This window comes from Polyodon spathula, chromosome 4 (genome assembly GCF_017654505.1).
Source record: "Polyodon spathula isolate WHYD16114869_AA chromosome 4, ASM1765450v1, whole genome shotgun sequence".
NCBI classification, from domain to species: domain Eukaryota; kingdom Metazoa; phylum Chordata; class Actinopteri; order Acipenseriformes; family Polyodontidae; genus Polyodon; species Polyodon spathula.
In genome coordinates, this window is record NC_054537.1 from 82,831,303 (window position 1) to 82,852,776 (window position 21,474).

General features: G+C 35.0%; 1 protein-coding gene across 2 annotated transcripts; it reads right to left on the minus strand.

Moving 5' to 3' along the window:
- Positions 1-2,387: 2,387 nt before the first annotated feature.
- On the minus strand, positions 2,388-18,732 carry LOC121314963 (T-cell differentiation antigen CD6-like). 2 transcript variants are annotated; one of them, XM_041248765.1, is made up of 12 exons: positions 18,323-18,732; positions 17,400-17,717; positions 14,913-15,224; positions 12,206-12,253; positions 11,772-11,918; positions 10,932-11,057; positions 9,413-9,520; positions 8,564-8,638; positions 7,705-7,827; positions 5,987-6,187; positions 5,368-5,451; positions 2,388-4,585 (listed from the first exon to the last, which is right to left on the minus strand). In XM_041248765.1, the coding sequence occupies exons 1-12, from the start codon at positions 18,441-18,443 to the stop codon at positions 4,500-4,502; spliced, it is 1,749 nt and encodes a 582-aa protein (XP_041104699.1). In that variant the 5' UTR covers positions 18,444-18,732; the 3' UTR covers positions 2,388-4,499. The 2 variants fall into 2 exon arrangements, with proteins under 2 accessions (XP_041104699.1, XP_041104700.1); XM_041248766.1 differs by lacking the exon at positions 8,564-8,638.
- Positions 18,733-21,474: the final 2,742 nt, after the last annotated feature.

Here is a 21,474-nt window from a genome sequence, read left to right on the forward strand (position 1 = left end):
GGAATTGCACTTTATTAATTCACGTGCAGTTGTACCGCGACTCCAATTCAACGATTGATTTGCAATCGCGTCTCGGTACAGCTGCATAAAAGCTACATGTTTTGACCCACTCGGGGTTGTGTGTTCGGTGAGTGGAGAACGGGTGTGGAGAGGAGAGAATTAAGAACGAGAAAACGAAACAAAATATATATATATATATATATATATATATATATATATATATATATATATATATATATAAAAACCGTTTGTTTTGACTCACCGTGTTTGTCTGTTAGTCCACTGTTTGTTTAAGTGTTAATCTGTTTTGTTTGTCTGTTTATTTTGGCCTCACGTGCATGTGCTGCTTTTGTTACAACCTTTTGATTTACTGTTCTGTTCACTCATTAAACGCTGAGCAAAACCATTCGCTCAACTCCACCAAACTCCACCTCTCTCTGTCGTTTATGCACTCTCTCCTGAATCCACACAATAGTTGATTCAGAAAATCAATAACAAGAGGCAGTTAATGCAGAGATGTGGTAATTCTGAACAGCTGATTTATCAGTCGCCCACTTGTTCGAGTCCGATAACAAAAGCTTCTTTTAAAGTAGTGCAAACATGCTATTTTTCTTCCCTTTAAATATACAATTAAGTGTTGACTTTATAGTGGATTTAGCCTATAAAAAATAAGTCACACATTAAATTACCAAAGCAGTCAGGTAGAAATTATCAGCAGGAGTCTCTGAGATATTGATTAGTAGGTACAAAAGGAATATATAAGTACCCTGATTGGCCAAAAAAATTCAGAATGTAAGTAAATAAATATCCCTTCATTTATAGTGTATGCAAATGTATGTGGCATATAAGGAGTCATGTGATCCCCGAGGTTTGTATAAGCTGTGAGTTGTATGCAACAAATCAGCAACAACCATAGGAAAGTAACATGTCTTGCCCCTCAATGTAGTGGCTGCTGTGCGTCTCCTGGGTGATCTCTGAATGGCAGAAATCTGGGTAATTCTTTTTAAGGTGATATTTGATGTGGTGCTGACCAGTATTTAAAGTGTAAATATATGTATTTATTGTAAACACTATTTACATAATTGTAGCTTCACTAGCTGTTGGTTTTGTTAAGCATCTGTTTCTTTTTCTCTTCACAGAAAATTAAAGCAATAAGCCATTCAGCCAACAACTCATCATATTATGTAGCAAGCAGAAAGTAGGTTGAGCATATAAAAAAAAATAAAAAAAACTTTAATCATAGTCCTATGGAAGTTTCTTAAAAAAAACAACTACTGTATGGAATTGTGTCAAATTGAATTGATTTGTATACATAAATCTGGTTTGGCAGGCTGTTCTGTTTGATCTTAAAGATATATATTTTCAGTATGAGTATTCAGATATGGATCCAGACAACCTTGATGTACTTGTACCAATGACATCTGCACCGGTCAACACAAAGCATTCAGAAGGGTGATTTTGTCTCTAAAACTCTGATGCATTGATTCTGAAACTCCTCAAGGCATTTTTGGCAAAAAATAAAAAATGAATATTCCCCCACGTTTTGACCTGGTGAGAGTACAACCTACATATAGGTTCTACTGCAATTGCACAGTCAAATGTAAAGCCGTTGCATAATGGGCACTATATCTATACTTTTGACAGTGTACCTATTTTCCCCACATTTTGTGAGAAGTGAATTCATGCAATTCCTCTAGACTTTCATGTTTCTACATTTTCACTGCTGACATGTTGACTGTGCAAAAACTTATTAGCAAACAGATAAAACATCAAAATATAAACAAAATGCTGGCTTTTGTTGCCAACCTTATATGTAGGATAATTGCTGACATTTTACAATCTGAAACTTAATTTGTGGTATTCTTTTATTTACATAATGTCAGTAAATATATCTTTAATTAACTTTGAAAAAAAACAACTGTTTGATATCATATGGTGTAGGAACAAGCATTTCACAAAGGTAAGCAAAACCCCCATAACTACCGTGCCTGTAGTAAGTATTCACCCCGTTTTGACGTTTTCACAGTTTGCTGTGTTACAACCTGAAATCTTGATGCATTTGAATGGGATTTTTTTCCCTTTAATTTACACAACATACTCAACACTTTGAAGAGGCAAGAGAATTTTTATGGTGAAACAACAGAATGAAAAATAAAAAAAAACAGAAATGTCTTGGTTAGATATTTACTCACCCCACTGAGTCAATATTTGGTAGAACCACTTTTGGCACCAATTACAGCTGTGAGTCTTTTGGGGTAAGTCTCTACCAGGTCTGGGTCATACAATGTTTGCCCATTCTTCTTGGCAAAATTGTTCAAGCTCTGTCAAGTTGAATGGGGATTGTTGGTGGACAGCAATCTTCAAGTCTTGCCACAGATTCTGAATCGGATTCAAGTCTGGGCTTTGACTGGTTGTAACACAACAAACTGAAAACGTCCAAGGGGGGTGAATACTTCCTATAGACACTGTGTCCTGGGTTTGTTCTATAACATAGGCCTGTCTGAATAACCATGTTAATAAAGGTTATGTCGTCATAATCATTGTCCTGAATTTGATTAAAAGGTGCATTAACGTATATTACAAGAAGTTATTACACAGTTTTAATGCACTGACAACAGTCTGACTGAGCTATTTAACATTAAGCAATACCACTGGGACACTTTGCCACCTTACAATTTCACAGTGGTCTAAACTGACTGTGAAAACCTTGAAACCATTTTGAGATTTATAAATCTCTCTAATTGTCTGCATTTACTTTTAAAACACTTGTAAATATATGTTTTAATTTTAATTTTAAATAACATGTATTGCTGTGACAAATATTTGGTGTAATAAATTATATTTGCTAGAAATTTCTTTTTTGAAAGAAACATTTAATACTACCCAGCATACTGAAATACTGTATAATCCTGTTTATGAACCTGTGAGTTCCCTGTAGCAACGTCTTCTGATTATGAATGGCACCAGTCAAGTGATTTTTTTTTTTAGGTAAGTACATGAATCACTGGAAAAGCCAAGTAGCAAAGCTTCCTTCCTTTCTAATGAGCTACCATTTAGCCTGCTTCTTACATGCATGACTGTTTTCTAAACATTGACATTTCAGAACCATCATAATTATATCCATGTTCCTCCATTACATTCTCTTTGAAAAATGACATTAAAAAAGCAAAATAATGTATTTATTTATAATAAATCATCATTAAAAAAAAAAAAAGAAAAAAAGGTTTATTTGAACTGCTTGTATTTGATTGCTGAACATCAATCAGAGTAGCTTTGTTTTAAGATTTGTGATAGCCAATAGTAAAGAAGTTCGATGTTTCAAAATTTGTTGTCCCCGGAAACTGATACATGTATATCTAGTTTTGACTTTTTTCTTCTTCTGTTTTTTAAAAGTATACCTGAAACAGCATACCTGACTCTAAAAGCAAAACTGGTTAGAAGGGAGACACAAGCCTATGCTTGTCAGTGCAGCTGGAGATCAGTACAGTACTTGCTAGACCTCAAAACTGACAAAGTGGGTTTGTGGTAAACACGCAGCATGAAAGTCATTATTTTTAATAATTATATGAAATTATGTGCACTTTTTTGGTGATACTTTGCTTCTCAAAGATACATATCTTACAATGTTGTTTTAATACAGTGCACATTCAACGTACGGTTCTTCTAATGAGTGGTACTTAAAATATTAGCATAGTTCCTCCTTAATTGCTATAAAATGACACCCACTGGCATGGCACTTGGAAGTTTGTTGTAAAACCATCGCAGAATAAAAAAAGGACAGGGCAAACTGGATTTTTTTCAGGAATAGTAGCGCCACAATCAGTACTTTTGTAGCCTATTACTCGCATCTATGAATTTGCACTGAATGTGCCTCTGTAGCACATCAGAAAAATTCATAACAACTAAACCATTGTTTTACATGTGATTATTAAAGTTGTTTTGCTGAATTATCAAACACACATTTTCATCTGGTACCTGTGCAAAGTGAAGTTCTGACTGCACTGGGACACTTTTGGACACTTCTCTTGGCAGATACCTTCCAACTGTTTCATAAATGAAGGCTATTTGTTGTTTATCAGGGAAATAATATAGAAAAGTGCTTAAATAATCATCTTGACTGGCAACTACAGTGTAAAAACCAAAGGATGTTCTCTTTGACAGCTGGCAGCTGAAGGTGTGGGCATTGACTCAATAAGGGATTCAGACTCTTAGGGATTCAATGCCCGTATTCTTTTCAGGCATTAAAGGATGGTCAATTAAGCAATACAAACTGCTGTGCATGGTTTTGAAAAAGCGTGACACACGCTGTGCAGTTTCTTGGCTGTGTGATGCCATCCAAACCTGAGCACTCCGTGATTAAACAAAGGTGGTAGGCTGGTCTCTTGGTTGAAGAGATATCCATCTGTATTTATAATTCTGTTGAACACTTGGTGCTGCTGCCATAACTAAATGGCTTGTGGTGAATGGAAGGAATGCCCACAGTGAAATACAGCTCTGCATCAATGGTAGTAGACTGCAATGTCATCATAATCACTGCCTGATGAGGAATCTTGACAAACATTGCCTTGATGATTCTCAGAGACACCTGTTAGAATACAATGAAAAAAACATTACAACATTTATGATATATGCAGTAAGTTAATCTGTCTAGTTCACATTGCAAAAGGAGGTTCTGTCACAGAGAAACCAAGAAGGTAGTCTTTTACCATAGCTGTCAATATTAATTTGTTATGCATTCTCCATAGTAAAAAAATAAGCACATTTTGTTGACAATTTAAGATTAAGTCCATATACATTTACAACAGGAAAACAGTACATTCTATTTGAAGAATATGTTTTGAGAAAATTAACATAGTATTATGATCTACATAGTATATTTACATAAGAATCAAAAGATTGCATCTGGTAGTTGATTTTATATACGTGTGTGTGTGTGTGTGTGTGTATATATATAATCATAATTCTTATAAATATAATTAATACTAATTATTAAGAGGAATGAAACATTATATAAATCATAATTCTTATAAATATAATTAATACTAATTATTAAGAGGAATGAAACACTATATAAATCATAATTCTTATAAATATAATTAATGCTAATTATTAAGAGGAATGAAACACTCCCAACAGATGGATAGACTGGTGAAAAGTACATACACAAAAAACTTTTTTCTTTTTCTTTTTTTTTTTTACCAACAGTCAAGCAATTGCAATATTTAGCTACTAGGTGGCACTGTGCACCAAGTTAAAACACTTGTTTAAAATGAGACGCTTTCTAATGACGTAAAACAAGATAAGACTAAGCTTGATAAATGTAATGATATTTAAGACAAAATATTTGAGGTTTTGCATTTTAAAGACCTGTAGTTTGCGGCTTGGAGTTAAGTCTGCTGATGTTCTCATCGCATTCTCCTGATGATGTGCTGGAAGAGTCTAGTGTGTTGTCTACAAAACACAAACAACAATTACACCTGATTGAAATACAATTACACACACACGCACACATTAATACACTAGCAAGCTGAGAAAACAAAACATTATATGCATAACTGGTCAGTTGTGTGTCATCTTTGCAATATATAGGGTCTTCTAAAAACACACACACACACACACACACACGCAGCATTATTGGTTGCATTCCAGGGTGCTTTTCACTTTTAGTCGACTACTAATTAGTTTTTCTAGTCATTGACCTTTAATTTACGGTATGACTTCAGTCTTTACCCTCATGTAATATTTATCCTGATATTTAATACAAGAACACTGTGAAGTTTACGTTGCCTGTTTATTTAATTTTTTGGTGGTTTTCAAGACAGCATGATTATTAGTGACGAAGGACAAACAGCATAAGTATTAGATTGTGTAGTATACAGAAAATTGCTCAATTACAGCCACTCTATGAGAATAGTTCTCTTGATATTTAGAACTAAATTACCGGTACAGATTAATCATATAAATTTATTTAAGAAAACCTTCTTGCCATTGAGTTGATTAAATGCAATGGAACTGTTATGTAATTGGTTCCAGTAGTGCGGCTGCGACATGGTGGCTTCAGACTGGGAGGGGAGCGGTCCAGTGGGAACTTCTGGTTTGGCACTGGCCACATCTTTGTCACCCTGGGAAGGCACACCATTTTCAACCACATATGATTTAGGACTACAATCTGAGGATCTGCTGAAATCTGAGAAAACAAAACATTATATGAATAACTGGTCATGTGTGTCATCTTTGCAATATATAGGGTCTGCTAAACACAAACACAATCACACACACACACATACACACATACACACACACACAAAAGCAGCATCATTATTTGCATTCCAGTGTGCTTTTGAAGCCATAATACAGTCTACACAGTGATACACTGGGGTGTCAAACCTGAAGGGTAATTCCACCGTTATGGATGTGCACACCAAATATACATTATTGGATAGCTTCCAATATGGACTGCCAGCAAAACTATCAGATTAGAAATAATTTCAATGGGATTTTTTGTGAACAAAACCTAAGCACACCTGGGGAATCAGTTAAGGGGAATGATCGAATGGTTTGTAAAGATAGTATGTGAATATACAGCAATATACGAACTGTAAAGACACCGTCTGAAAGCAAGTGGTCTAACCCACCATTAGTATGGTGGGTTAAAACAATGTGGCACTGAAATGGTTAAAGTTCAGTGGACACCACCTGTATTTAAACTTGACAGGGAGAATCGCATAATACACCTGTACACCAAGTATGAAACCAGTATCTCGAAGTGTTAGGTCTTTACCATCCTGAATACAAAAAGTCATATGACAGCCATCTTAGATTACAGGTCGAAGTGAAGGGTGTTGCTAGATTTTGCCTGAAGAGTTTCCATAACATAACATGAAAACATGAAGTTGCACGCTGACATTATTTTTTTTAGATTAGCAGCTTTACAAATTCATACACACTCACAGAGATGTAAAAATACTGCCACAAAAAAGGTAACTTTTTCTTGTACAATACCCACAATCAATCTGCTGAACTTGAACTTTGTCTAGGGAATGTTAAAATATAGTAGCATATCAATTAGGCAGCCAATATATCAAAGCTTTAGGTCTTTGTCATTGTCACATCCATCCAACAGTCACATCCATAACGCTAATTTGAGCATACTCTAGTAAGAAAAAGGCAAGCTTTTTATTGCTAAGTATACATCCTAAAGAGTTAGCTTTACAGAGAAAGTTTGAAAAAAAAAATTAAAAAAAACTTTACCAATATGACATTCTGCTTCATTAAAATGTAATTATTTTTAATTATTGGAAGATACTGTATTTTCCTTTATTCTCATGTTATTATTGAATATGTTATTAGTTAAATGTTATTAGTAACTGGTTATGATACACCCATAGAGTCAATATGTAACATACTTACAAATGTGTACCTATTAAATTGATCCTACATTGATCCCAGAAATATATGGAATTCAGACTGCTAAGAATTGTTTTTATTTTTTAAACTGTAACTTTAAATATATGCAAAGTAAAAAAAAAAAAAAAAAAAAGTACAAAGAAAATAAATTTCCATGAAACAGTAATTAGGTGTTAGGCTGGGAAATATGGACTGAACAAGGAAGCCCTTCCAGTGCCCAATAACAACCCTCAAGTGGCTATGGTTTACAAGAATGTGTTATGGATATAAATGCAAACATTTCATTTCAATACACACCCTCAACAGTGTTATAGTTCACAGCCTCGTTATTCTGGTAGCTTTCTCCTGAAGATGTGCTGGAGGAGTCTTCATTCAAATTTAGAGGTTCAGGGTAGGTTGTGTTGGGAGTATACTGGGATTCTGTAAGGAAAAACAATACTGTACAATCACAATGTCCAGAGTTGTGGACAGTCAGACAGGCATAATTTGTCAACAGTGTGAAATCGTGTGCTTTTTATAAATATACCATTGCATTTCCAATAGGACTGATGTTAAATAGTAAGTAGCGTGGTTCCGAAAAACATATCGTTACACATCCTCATGTGTTGCTACACCTGTTTAAATAAAGTACCTGTAATTTTTCTTTTCATTGTTAACATCCCAACAACTCTTTACACTAGAACTTTAAAGTCTGTTTCAAAGCTTTTTACAAAATGGCTGCTCGAGAGCACTGATAGTGTAGGAATTATTGCCCACATTGTCAAACAATCCATGGTGTGGTACGGAACAGAAAAGAAGAGCACTTGTTGTTATGTTTGTTATGTTTTTTTTTTTTTTTTTTTTTTTTTTTTTTTTAATTGGTCTTCCTGCAGCGATTTAGAGGACAGATCTCAAACCCCAGTGCACTAGAGTGGACATTTTGAAAAGAGCTTTGAAACAGACTTTAAATCCATGTTTCATAGCCCAGTTTCAAGACTGATGCCCAGAGAGCTGTGGATAACACTCAAACGATTACCTTCTGTGAAGACCATACAGTATAGTCATGTAAGAATTTGGATAAATAGTTTGTCGTAAGCCATGGGCAAAAATAGGCCTTATAAACACAAGCGTTTAAATGTTAACACATTCTTAATGTTTCAGACATTTAGGTATGTACCTTCTTCTGCTAGGGTTGTCATTGGGATAGTATTCATGCTAGGGCTCCTGTTATCTGTTCTATTTTGATGGGAATCTGGAATGCAAGTTAAAAAAAAACATCTCAGAAAGGAAGGTATAATACTACTGTGGAGTAAATACTGTATATGATCACGGTTTCTTTTTCTACCCAATAGAGAATTATCTCACAGCTCTTACTGCACTGGTTCTTGAAAGTCTAGGTATCCCCATCTTGTGGAGTACCACTGAATAGAAAAGATACCAACATTTACACTTACAGTATTCTTCTTAGAAGAGGCATGCCCAACCTTTACGGAATGGAATCATCTAATGTAATATATTTTTACAGCTGGAGAGAACTTACCACAAATCAGTTGGTCACAGTAACTGGGATCCAGTAATAAATGGTTTGCAAAAGTGACTAAAGGGGCTTATATTAAACAGTAATTACCTCAAAATTACACTTTAATTGCTTTATTAAATGTATCCTACCATTTTATGGTGTTACCAATCCTTGTGAGTGGTTCAGAGTTATTTTATTATTGAATATTATAATGTTCTCTGAGCTTGCTTTGAACTTGCCTCAAGAATTCAGGACAGAAAAGCCATGCCATTCAAATCATGTGACCATTCAACTCTGTCTATATGCTGTACATGTGGAGTAGGCGGGGCTGTGAGTTGAAATGTCACTTTATCACATAACTTGAATGGAATGACGAAGACTGTTCACTTTCCAGACATCTTAAAGACCGGAAAAGCCAAATGGAGTTGTCCTGTGTCAAAAATGTATCGTAAACTGCCCATCTAAAGGGGTTTTCTAGACAGATAGATAAACTTGTTGGCTACTCACTTTGAAAGGTGGAGGCAGCAGGTTCTACACTGAAATCATAGTCCTCATAATCAGCTTCAAATGAGGAATCATCATTAACAAGCTGAGTGGCTTCCAATTGAGGATTTACTGGAAATAACGATATCATACATAGCGTCATAGAGGGCATAACTTGCAGGTTCAAAGCTCACATGTTTGATACACAAAAACCTTGTGCTTGTTATTAACTTTTTCAATAGCGAAGGTTGCTGGCCTTCCTTAATTAGGTATAAAAGATGAGGTTTTATAAGTGGGAATGGAGGAAACAGTGATAAAAAAGCAGTGATACAAAAATGATACATTCTAAATGTCAAATTGCGTAATTATCAAAGCTGTTTGCAAAGTTGTTGGTAAAACAGAGCAATTAACTATCATTAGCAAGAAGACAGCAGTCCGAAATGGATCCAGCCCACAAAATAACCATAAAAAACATTTCATAAATAGATAAAAAAAACAATATATTCAAACATAATCTATTCATTTATAATATCACTATCCTTACAGATTATCATTATCGTTAGATAACTGACCTTGCATTTTGCTAAGTACCCTTGTCTTTTCTGTGGTCAGTTATCTGGCTGACAATGATCACAGTGCCAGACTTGAATGCTTAATTTTAAAAAATAAAATAAATACTGGGCTTCCATCATGTGATAGAGGCCTACTTCTTAGTCAGTGCACCAGTTGTGATTCAAATGTAATATCTATCTTCATGTTCACTTTCCTGTTTCATAAGCAGACAGAAGTCTGTCTTTACAGCGTATCACAAATAAAGCTCAATTCACAGCTTTTGATAGCAATCTGCTCAGAATAGATTAAAAAACACATCTATCTTTCAAAAATAACAACCAACAGCTCAGACTCCACAGACTACAATTGCTCGCTAATTCTATTAATAGTTTGACTTGCTTCAATTCACTGGCAATGTCCAATGAAATTACAAGCAACTATGGCAATTAAAGTTATTTATTTTAAATATGTATTTTTTCCCCTCAAAACATTTATCAGCAAAAGTGTACCTAACAAATCATTAGAACCACAAGCTAAATCTCATTTTTAAAATGTTAATCTTATACCAATACCAAGAAAACATTTTTTAATCGTTACTGTATAGCCCTCACACTCTCTATCACCTGGTTGTTGGAATTCAATGGATAGAGTTAAGTGTCATGAGCCAAAGGCTTAGGTAACGGGCAGTGCTGTGTGATACACTGCCGTTACAGATTCTCTTAGATTATGTTAAAAGCTCTAAAACCATGGAAACATTATGGTTAAGACACTGGCTTGTAGTGCACAGAGTCATCTGTTTGTGCCCAGCCTCTGCCTTGTTACACTTATAGCCACAGACACTAGTGCTTTTTTTTTTTTTTTTTTTTTTAGTAAGAATGGTCCATAGATTCAAAGATTTGATCCTATGTCATAAGAGCCACATCAATCAGGTTAAACTGCGGATTTAGAAAGACAGATACACAGCTACAGACAGACAGACAGGAAGACTGACCATTGCTGCTGTTTGGTATGTTTGTTGTTGTAACTCTAATGAGATTGACGTCATCTCGGTACTCATTCTCCTCTGTTACCAAGACAACTGTCTGCAGGTTAGAATCGGTCTGCTGAACTGGCATCACTAGAGGGACAAGAAAGTCGGCCAATCACAATTCAGACACTCCTCTTTGCTACCAGGTACAGCAAATGTGGCATTTTTTAGGATGTCAAGGGGAAAGTGGACAGGTTATTAGTTAGACTCTGGTGTACCTAATAGGCTATGAGTTTAGGTATTTGATATTTTGAGTTTTATTGAGATACCAGAATGCGAAGAGTAAAACAGAAAATGATACAATTGAAACAAGAAGAATTAGTTCACACTTAACTCTGACATTTTCTACCAGTACCAAGTTGTTCTTTCTGACTCTTTTTATAAAATCTGTATTCGTCAACTAAAAAAGTATAATATACTGGGAATGGGAAGAGGTCCGGGTATTTTAAGCTTGTGGGTGAACTTATTACATGTGAAATATATTTAGTCTCTTACTTACCAGTATATACATAGAAAGAGACCCTTAAACTGTTCTTTAATCAATATTTTGTAAAGGCAAATTTTTGTTTATCCAAAACAAAAACTGCAATAATTATTCAACTGTTTTATAAACCTTGCTGTTGCAAATAAATGTAGTAATGTATCTTAATTCTGCCCCTTAACTTTAAGTCTGTAAAGTCTGAAACAAGGTTTTTGTTTCTGAACGAGCTTCATCCATCAGTATTTTCTTTATTAGCAGCTGACTTCCTAGAAGGCCTTGTCGTATTGTCTTTATCATTATTAATAATCACAAATAATACTTACTGTCCCTTTTCTTGAATCTACAGAATTGCACAGCATAAAGTATTGTCACCAGCAGCAGAAGAAATGACAGCACGAAACAGCCCAGAACTGATGGAGTGACCAGAAAACCTGACTTTTCTATTAAAATAAAGGCAGATGTTGGAGTCCCTGAAATACAAATAAACATTGTGGTGCTATAGAAGATATTCTGAGACATTCTAAAGGTAAAAAACTTTATAATTGTTTACTGTTGTCATCAGACTATTGGATTACAAATGAAAACCATCAGTTCACCAGTACTTTGTTGTCAGTTATCTTGAACACTGCATCACACCTCTACACCTGCACACTGCAACCTACATTGCCGCAAGCAGATATTAATATATTTGTGTTTTTATACTCTCATTAAAATCATGGTCTTCTTCAATGCTGGTATTGTAGAAAAATATATTTACCTGTGGTCCAGGTTTCTTCTGCAGTGACGGGAGAAAGTCCAAGGGATTCTGTAACACAAATTATAAATAATGAAGCCACTCTCTGCCAATCAAAATAGCTTATCTTAGAACATTCAAGTACATATTATTTTGCCAATACAGAATTAACTAATTTTGCTTCATGAAGTCGAATGAAGCCTGCTGACTAATGTTACGCTAACATATTAAATTACATACCATTTTGTGGTTTTTTGGTACTTGACGAAAAACTGACAATAATAAAAATATGTGACATTTCGAAATCTAACATGAATACTGTACTACTCTTATGCCTACTGGTAGACTTTTGCTAAATCAGTTTGTAGTTTCTTTGATTATATGATGTTAAATAAAATATCTATAAGGTGTTTAATAGCATCCTCACTAAAATTCAATTCGTTCAAAATTCTGCCGCCAGAATTTTGTCTTGGTCCCTCTCAAGAGATCACATCACTCCTGTCTTGGAGGCCTTACACTGGCTGCCTATCAGGTTCAGAATTGATTTAATTCTCTGCTGATCTCAGACTTCTGTGTGTCCCACCTGTGCTCTATGGGCGACAGGGCCTTCTGTTGCTATGCCCCCAAATTATGGAACTCTATTCCACTAGAGATCAGGGACTCAGCCTCTTTGAGTGTTTTTAAAGTTAATTTAAAGACTTACTTTTTTAGAAAGGTGTTTTTGTGATTTTTTATGATTGTTTTATCTCCTTGTGTTTCTTTTATGCATAATCTGTTTATTTATTGCAGTATTATTAATTGTGAAGCACTCTGAGATGATTGCCTTTAAGGGCGCTATACAAAATAAACTTTATTATTATTATTATTATTATTATTATTATTATTATTATTATTAGTAGTAGTAGTAGTAGTAGTAGTAGCAGTAGTAGTATTATTATGTTAATTCAATTATCTCAGTCCTAAAATTCCAGATGATGCTAAACTTTTGGCCATCGCCGTAGAGTTCTGTAAATGAAATATCAAGCAAAAAATATGCAAGAAACCAAAAGATGTTGACCGTGTTTTTTTAACCCTGGGTTATCAGTTCCTTTAGCTAAAAAAATGTGTTCATTAACCAAGTGTGGCAGGGTTTTTGTGTTTTATGTTTGGGGTATAATGTGGGCTATGTGTCACAAGTGATTTAAAACATATATGTGTATTTAGGCACGAGGATTGCACAATCACTTCACATGCAGATAAAATATCTATTAGTATGTGGTCATGGAGATTGACAAATTAGTTCACATGCTGGGATTCAGCTGAATGATTAATTAGTAATTGAATCCTGGCACATCTGTATATATAGATGCACGAATCACTCACTCGAGGTTGGGTGTTTAGTGTGGAGAAAACGGGAGAGAAAGTCGGGAGTAAGCTTTAAAAACAAATACTTACAATTGCTGGTTGTGCTGGTTTTACACCAAATGCAATACTTGTTTTAGTCAATATTTCTCACCAGATTGTTTTGTCTATTTATTTTGGCCAACGTGTCATTTGTTTTGTGTGAAGTTTTTATTTATAATTAAAACGCACTGCAGCGCATTCATTCCTCTCAACACTAGGGTGGGCAGACGTTTTTTTTTTTAAGATTTCAACGAACAAAACACCAAATAGGTTATTATTAATAGTTTTTACTTAACTTAAACATATCTGAAATTAAATAAAAAAAAAAAAAGTTTTAAAACGTTTAAAAATTATTTTTTAATGTACCAGATTCTACTACAGTTCCTATCCGGTGGCCATCTTTGATTAAGTTTAAAATATTAAAACTTTTCATTGGAAAAAGTAATTCCAAGCTAGACTGTGATTTTAAACTGAAAGATCTGTTTTATTATGCAAGAGCCTACTTATAAAAACACATCTGTCACTCTGCCAAGACTGTCAGGAGGGTGTGGCACCGAGACAGACACTGCACTGCAAAAAAATGCATCTGCGTCATTTTTAAATGCATGGGTTTTGTTTATAATATACAGAAACGTAATGTATTATAGTACGTTTTAAACGGCATTTATTTGTCTGTACCAAAATTATAATTATGCACACTGTGCAATATTTAAAGTAGTATTTCTTAGGGGTCAAAAAGTAATAATAACAGTGTCTTATTATGCAACATTAATGCATTTGCCACTGAAAAAGCAGGTAATATGAAGCCTTTTTTTTTTGTTATAAATCTAATTCAATTTAAACTAAATTTAAACAAACTGCTATACAACAAAATCCACTTAGACAATTATGCTTTTAACGTGCCGCATGTAATCTAAGAATTATATTTTGTGAGCTTAATATAATATTTTCAAAAATTATTGTTACGATTAATACACAGGTGTCTCTTGCAATATGTAGTGACTTTAGAGCTCTATAAACGTAAAACTGCTCAAACATACTTAAATATTTTAAGACAGACGTATAGCAAACAAAAAAGTTTTATTCATATATGTATATGTTTTTCGATTGATGATTACTGAGAATTTTACATCGATTTAAAAACTGCTGCAGCACACTCAGTCCTTCCCATAGGGGATGAACACACTTACACTTATTCAGCCTCCCTATCAGTACTGCCTGTTGTGTTTTTTCTCCAGCCTCTGACGTCACTCCCCAATCTACCCGTGACACCAAGGTATTTGTTAATATTTATATTTATTAGATGAACAGTGATATACAAACAGTTCAAGTAAATGAAACTACTTACTGCTGCACACAACTGCAGCTGCAGAGGACTTCAAGCAGAGGTGTGGGTTATTGACGTATTCCATGCAGTCCCAAAGACTACGATCATGCGTCGTGCAACGATAGAACCATTTTAGAGTTGTGTGGTGTTTGAAGGTGGTGTTAAAACCTTTGACCTTCACTTGGACCCCACAGCCCAGCATGGAACACACCATTCCCCCCTCATCTTCTCCCCACAAGTTGTCACACACTGTTCCCCATGACCCATTGCGGTGGATTTCCACTCTGCCAGAACACCTGTCCAAGCCACCGCTCAAGCGTATTGCCTTGTGCTCTCTGGAACAATATATATATATAATATATATATATAATTATATAATTATATATAATATATATATATATATATATATATATACATCATTCATTTCAATACAAGATCATAATGATGACATCAAACAAATACACAGCTAAACAAGTTTTAATCACATTTAAACATAATCTATGTCACCTTTATTGCAATAATAATAATAATAATAATAATAATAATAATAATAATAATAATAAATCTAAATTTAAAAGTTTTTCAGTCTTAGGGATTGTTTTTACCCTTAAGAAGTTGTATTGTTGGTTTGGTTCTGTTTAGATTTATCTGAATGTATTGGATCAAAATAAATTGCTCAGATGAGACTAACAGAAGTCTGTGTTCATGTTAATATTTATGGAAACAAGGATTGATTTACGTGGTTTATTTATTTATTTATTTATTTTATTAATACATATAAATAAAAAATAAATACATTCATTAAAATGTATTTTTAAATTCAGTTTGCCTTAGGCCTGTATTACTCAGGTTTTTTTTTTTTTAAAGAAAATTTTTAAGAAGTTTTTAAGAAGAAATTTAGGACGATTGTAAGAAAAATTGAAGAATTAAACTTAAGAACACTCTTAGGACTTACAGACATTCTTAAGTTTTGTCTTAAGAAGACTTTCAAGAATACGGCCCCTGGCTGGCTTCTCCTCCGTGGGCTCTGCCATGATTGATTAGCATTGTGGGATACACAACACTGCTTAGCGTGTCATTTGTGCATCATTTGTGTACATTAGCATTAAGTGCAGTTTAGTTCAGTTCGCCGCTGGAGCTCCTTATGAAACCAAGGTGCACCAGAGCCGCTCTGAATGGCAAAGGAAGGCATGCTAGCGTCCAAAAATCGTCAAGATGAACTTAGCTGTTTCAGGCGGCACTCTACTCATGTACTTAATTGGGACTTAGTCAACATTTTGTGCTTGAATTGAGTTCGGCACACCTCTAGAGCATCCGCCTGAGACTGGCCTTAAATATTTTAATTATGCCTGTTGCACCAACCGTGCGGCAGTGGGATCCCACTTTGAATGCACATATTGTGCAACACAATCACAGCAGCTACTACTGAGCATGCTCTCTCTGGGTGTATTCTCATTTCTTCATGAAAGCAGTGAAATCATTGCTTCAGCACACCATTACAACGTTCAATAACACACCTTGTTGCAGAGTAGGCATCACTGTAATGGCGTTCCTGCTCTGTTCAGGGTACTAAAACAAGAGTTATCAACCATTTTTTCAGTGGATAGCTACTGTCGCCCAGAGAGCACAAGGAGGTTAGGTAACATGTTCAGGGTCACACAGGCATACCGGGACATGCGTTGTTGCAGGTCCAGTGAAACACAATGAATGGCATGACAAGCTGTTGATTTGTGCATATTTATCATGTCCCCTACATTGTTTTGAAAAGCCCCATTGGCATAAAAAAATTGGTGGAAAGTTATTCAATTAACTGAAATTCTCAGCAATGAAAACAAAATCTTTCAAACAGTTCTCTGTCATTGAAAATATTCAAGGGATTACTCCTGTCCCTCAACACCCATTCATGCCTCATTGCCTGCTAGTACTGGTTTCGGAGTCTATAGACAAGACGTGTCATTCTGTTACTTTCCAGTTATGGTGGTGAAATTTAGCTCTAAACTGACGTGTCCATGGAGATACGCCTAAGACTAATGTTTCACGCCTACCCTTTATAAGGTGTAGGATTTAAGCCTGTGTAACTCAAAGACGCACTTACATCCTGGTGGTGCAACAGGCGTATATTTTACGTCTGGCTTATTCCTTGTTTTAAGTCAGATGTAGCTTAAATACAATTGGTGCAACCCGGCCCGGGACTGAAGATCTTTTCCTGATATCAACCCAATTACCTCTTTTCACCTGCTGAACCTAAGCCACAAATGCTGCCAAGCTACTTAACTTCAAAAGATGAGCCCTAGCCTAGCTTAGTCCCTGTCTGGCCTCTTCAGGCACCTGATAAGTAGGGGTCACTAAGTTATCATTAAGTGAACTTCTGGATCCCCAGCTGATATTACTCACCAACCCATGGGAACACAAAGGTCAAGACAGCACTCCCTTTGGGCCCCTAGTCATGAACAGGATTCATACAGCTTATTATTATTTAATTATTATAATAATAATAACCTGATTTACCTGAACATATGACCCCAGCATCTTCTTTGTGACCACAGTCCCCGCTGTGTTTCAGAACTGGACATTCCCACAGAAATCTCTCTGTTCCTGTACAGTTCATATCATCCATCAGAATAGGGCCGTGCCCATTTCCAAACTGGCGTGCTCCGTCCAACAGCACTTCCACAGCAAATCCGCAGCCCACCTGTGCACAGGCCACATCGCCATCCTTCATGTCCCACCAATCGTCACACACAGTGCCCCAAAACCCTTCCTCCCAGACCTCCACTCTTCCAGCACAAGCATCTCTACCTCCAGCCAATCGCACAGCTCTGTGACCTGAGTAATAAATAGAGAGACCAAGGTTACCAAATACTGTATTTTCTCTTCTACTACCAGTAACACCAAAAAGTATTATAGCTGCTAAGGATTGCCACACAACAGAGTGAGGGATACAATAAGATACCAACATGTCTTAGGTGCATTATTGGCCCACATAAAAAGTGAACCAGGCCACCCATACCGAACACCTCATCTCAGTTTTTTAACAAATTTGCCCAGGTTATTTTTATTCTGACTTCTTATCTCATCACATATCCCACTTCTTATCTCATCACCGATTTTTTTAGAGAGTTTGTCCAGTGGATTGAGTCTAAAATAAGAAGATACTGTTTTTGCTCTGAAACTGAAAATGGGAAAATGTTATGTGTTAAAATCTGCCAAAGAAATTAAGAAACTAAAAAGTACCAAGTTTATAACAAGAGCCATTGTGTCTTTTCCAGTTAATCAGTTATTGCAAAAACAAATTAATTCTTTGATTAATCAGATTAACTTTATTAGTATGACTAAAGGCTATTTTGTATTTTCTTAGCCTGTTCCAAAAGTAATGTTGAAAAAAGACACATTCAGTTACATTTGGAATAACTTTGTATTGAGATTCTTACCTCTGCAGATGACGTTTGTCCTATTAATGTAATAACCTTTCTGAGATTCTGTGCAATTAAAAAAATCTGGACCCCCAAAGTTACACTGAAGCAGTCCTGAATTGTTTTGGGAGTGTTGCATTTGGGAATTGGGATTTTGAAGTGGTTGAACATCAAAAGCTTTTCCACAGTCCAGTTTTTCACAGACTGGGGTTGCTTCATTGATACTCCAAACTGGGGTGACTTCTGCTGGAACCCATGTTTTATTATAAAATACCTGCAGGCTCCCAGAACAAGGGCTGTCACCACCAAATAATCGAAACAAGGTGATCGGGGCTTCAGCTGTTGGATGAACAAGAAATATAAATATAAATATTGAATTTGTACAGTATATCACCACTGATACTTTTACATATATAGGGTCATACACTCCTCCAAAATGCCTTGCAAACCTTGCCATGAATTTTTACCTATTAGAAAAATAAAACTTTAGTGAGGTTTGTTGCTTAATTTAAGTGTTCTGATTTATCTTTAAAAAAAAAAAAAAAACATTTTTCTATATAAAGCAAGACAAACCCTGATGGGTGACGATAAAAATGAAAAACCATTTGTTTAAAAGTCAATAACACCTAATTATTTTAATAATTGTACAATTTTAAATTATAAATAGAGAATGCATAAAGAATGCACATTCACAACATTGTGATGCTAGGGACATTAATTGCGTCACAGTCAAGTGTTAAGTAAAAGTTCATAAAGGTAGTAGAAACAGGGACTCTCCTGTGTTGTATAGGTTAGCAACATTACTTCCTCTCACATGACACAAATAACTTGGGTTGTGTTGGTTTGCAGCTGCAGTATAAAACCAGCTTGAGCGACGCTGCTCGACACCACAGCATCCTGTTGCTCATTTCCTGTGAAAATGTCAATCTATTGTCATCTCAACATATAGGACACGGGGTTGAAATAAGGTGCTGTTTTTATAAAATGTATCCCAAGTCGCAATTTTTTTGTCACATGGAATGTTTTGGCTCTTAGCAAACTTAGCAAAGTTGGCCATGCAGACTTTTACGGGTTTGTTTTGGTAATATGGTAACAAACAAATAAAATAATCACATTGCTAAAACTCATGCTGACTTGTTTCTGTAGGCAATCCTCCACTTTTAAAACTTGAAATGTTTACATCGGGAATGTTTACAGAGGCCAGCATTAGTAGTTTCATTTGAATAATTGCAAATAATTCTGAGGGACAAGACGCTGCTAGTTGATCATTTCACTTAGGCAATGCTTTATCTTTCCCTCCATCTGTGAGGTTTTGTGCGGTTGCATTTATTTAACATGTCTGAGCCTAATTGATCCTGGCTCTACATTGTCAATTTTTACCAACAAATGGTTTTATGACTGATTCTAATACATTTCTTGATTTAAATGTGTAGTTGAAATGCTCATACTTTATTCTGGTAAATGCATCATTTTACAGCTAAGGTTTTACATCCCAGTGCTACATCATCATGCCATTACATTCAGTTACAGTAATGGGTTAATTTGTATTTATTAGTTAGGTATATTACAAGGTTACCCAGTCATTGGGTCTTATAAATAAAATAATTGTAATCGTATGAAACTAGCAAGAAGCCACTCAAAACAGTAATTTTATTATTAATTCACCAAACTAGATTCTTGGTAATTTGTTTTATTTCTTTAAGTTTTTTTTTTTTATTTGCTAGAAAAGAGGGCCTTAAGACTGTAAATGACCAGTTTTAAAGGACTTCTTGATTGTTTCTGGTCACATTTAGTTGTCCGAACCGTATATTTAATAAATAATTAATTTGATATCTCAAGCAAGAATAATGGTACATTCGGACACCTCTTACCTAGTATAAATATCAAGGAACAGCAGATTATTTACTTATTTTGTGAATAATTGAAAGAATACTTGCTTTGGTTTGCTGTGTCTGTCGGAGCCGTAGTGGCCTCTGAGGAGTTATTCAGATACTCGGACGTGTAACTGCTTTGAGATCCTGAAATGAAAATTAAGCAAAAGCGTTATTTCATTTCAACATCATCATCATTTAAAAAACATTTTCAGAGATAATCTACAAAGCAACTTCCCTATAAATGTTTTTTTTTTTAATGACTAGTTTTACAAGCTTGTTCTACGATGCGTTTTAAACAGAAAACGTAATAATTCAATACAAAAAATAATGGCCCATGACTGAACAATTTAAATTACCTAAAAAAAAAAAAAAGGTAAACTTTTCTAACGTAAAAATATTGTGCCAGCTCTACTGACTAAGGGGTAATTACTAATTCATGAGTTGTCTTCTTTTCCGGTTCCCCTCTGCCTGGCCAGAGGACCATTTCCAAAAAGATACTTGCAGTGTTTTCTGAACTTGTTCTGTAGCTTTAATATATCTTTACATTCAGTTCTGCAAGTTGTTTTAACTGTGCAATGTTTAGTGTCTTAAAGCGTTTCTACTTTGCCCCCAGCAGGCAATTTAAGACATTAAATGATAACTTTGGTTAGTGTGTTTTATTACAAGGAAAGAGAGTTGATGTTGGTTTATTGGACCAACGGTCAAGTTCCAAACACAAACTTCAAGACCACACTGATCCCTTCATCAAATTAAGGTGTGTTTCAACATAAATATTGTATGTGCTTTTTTCAAACACACCTTCACTGATGGAGGGACCTACAGCATGCTCTTGTAAACCTGTCTCTTGAACATTGTAATTACTTTTTTGATTTTTTTTTTTTACATTTCTAAGGTCTATTTATTTATAAATAAAGTATAATAAGTAGGTATGGTTTTAGAAGACAAAGGTTTAGGAAAATAGACCACTGTACACAAAACATGTACATATGATTTAATGATGTATTTTAAAGAGCATTGGAAAACGTTCACTAAGGCTTCAGAGAGGCAGATTATATCTAAAGGTTATGCACTACTGTAGGCAGATACATGTGGTATTAAAACAGCAACATTAAAATGCTGGCTAATTGCTTTATTAAAGCAAAAATTAAAAACGGCATGATAAACTTTTTAATTTCCTAATTCATGAATCGTCTTCTTTTTTTGTTTCCCTCCCCCTGATCAGAGGACCGTTTTCCAAAAGATACTCGCAGTGTTTTCTGAACTTTTACTTTTGGAAGCATAGTTGTATTTCTGAAA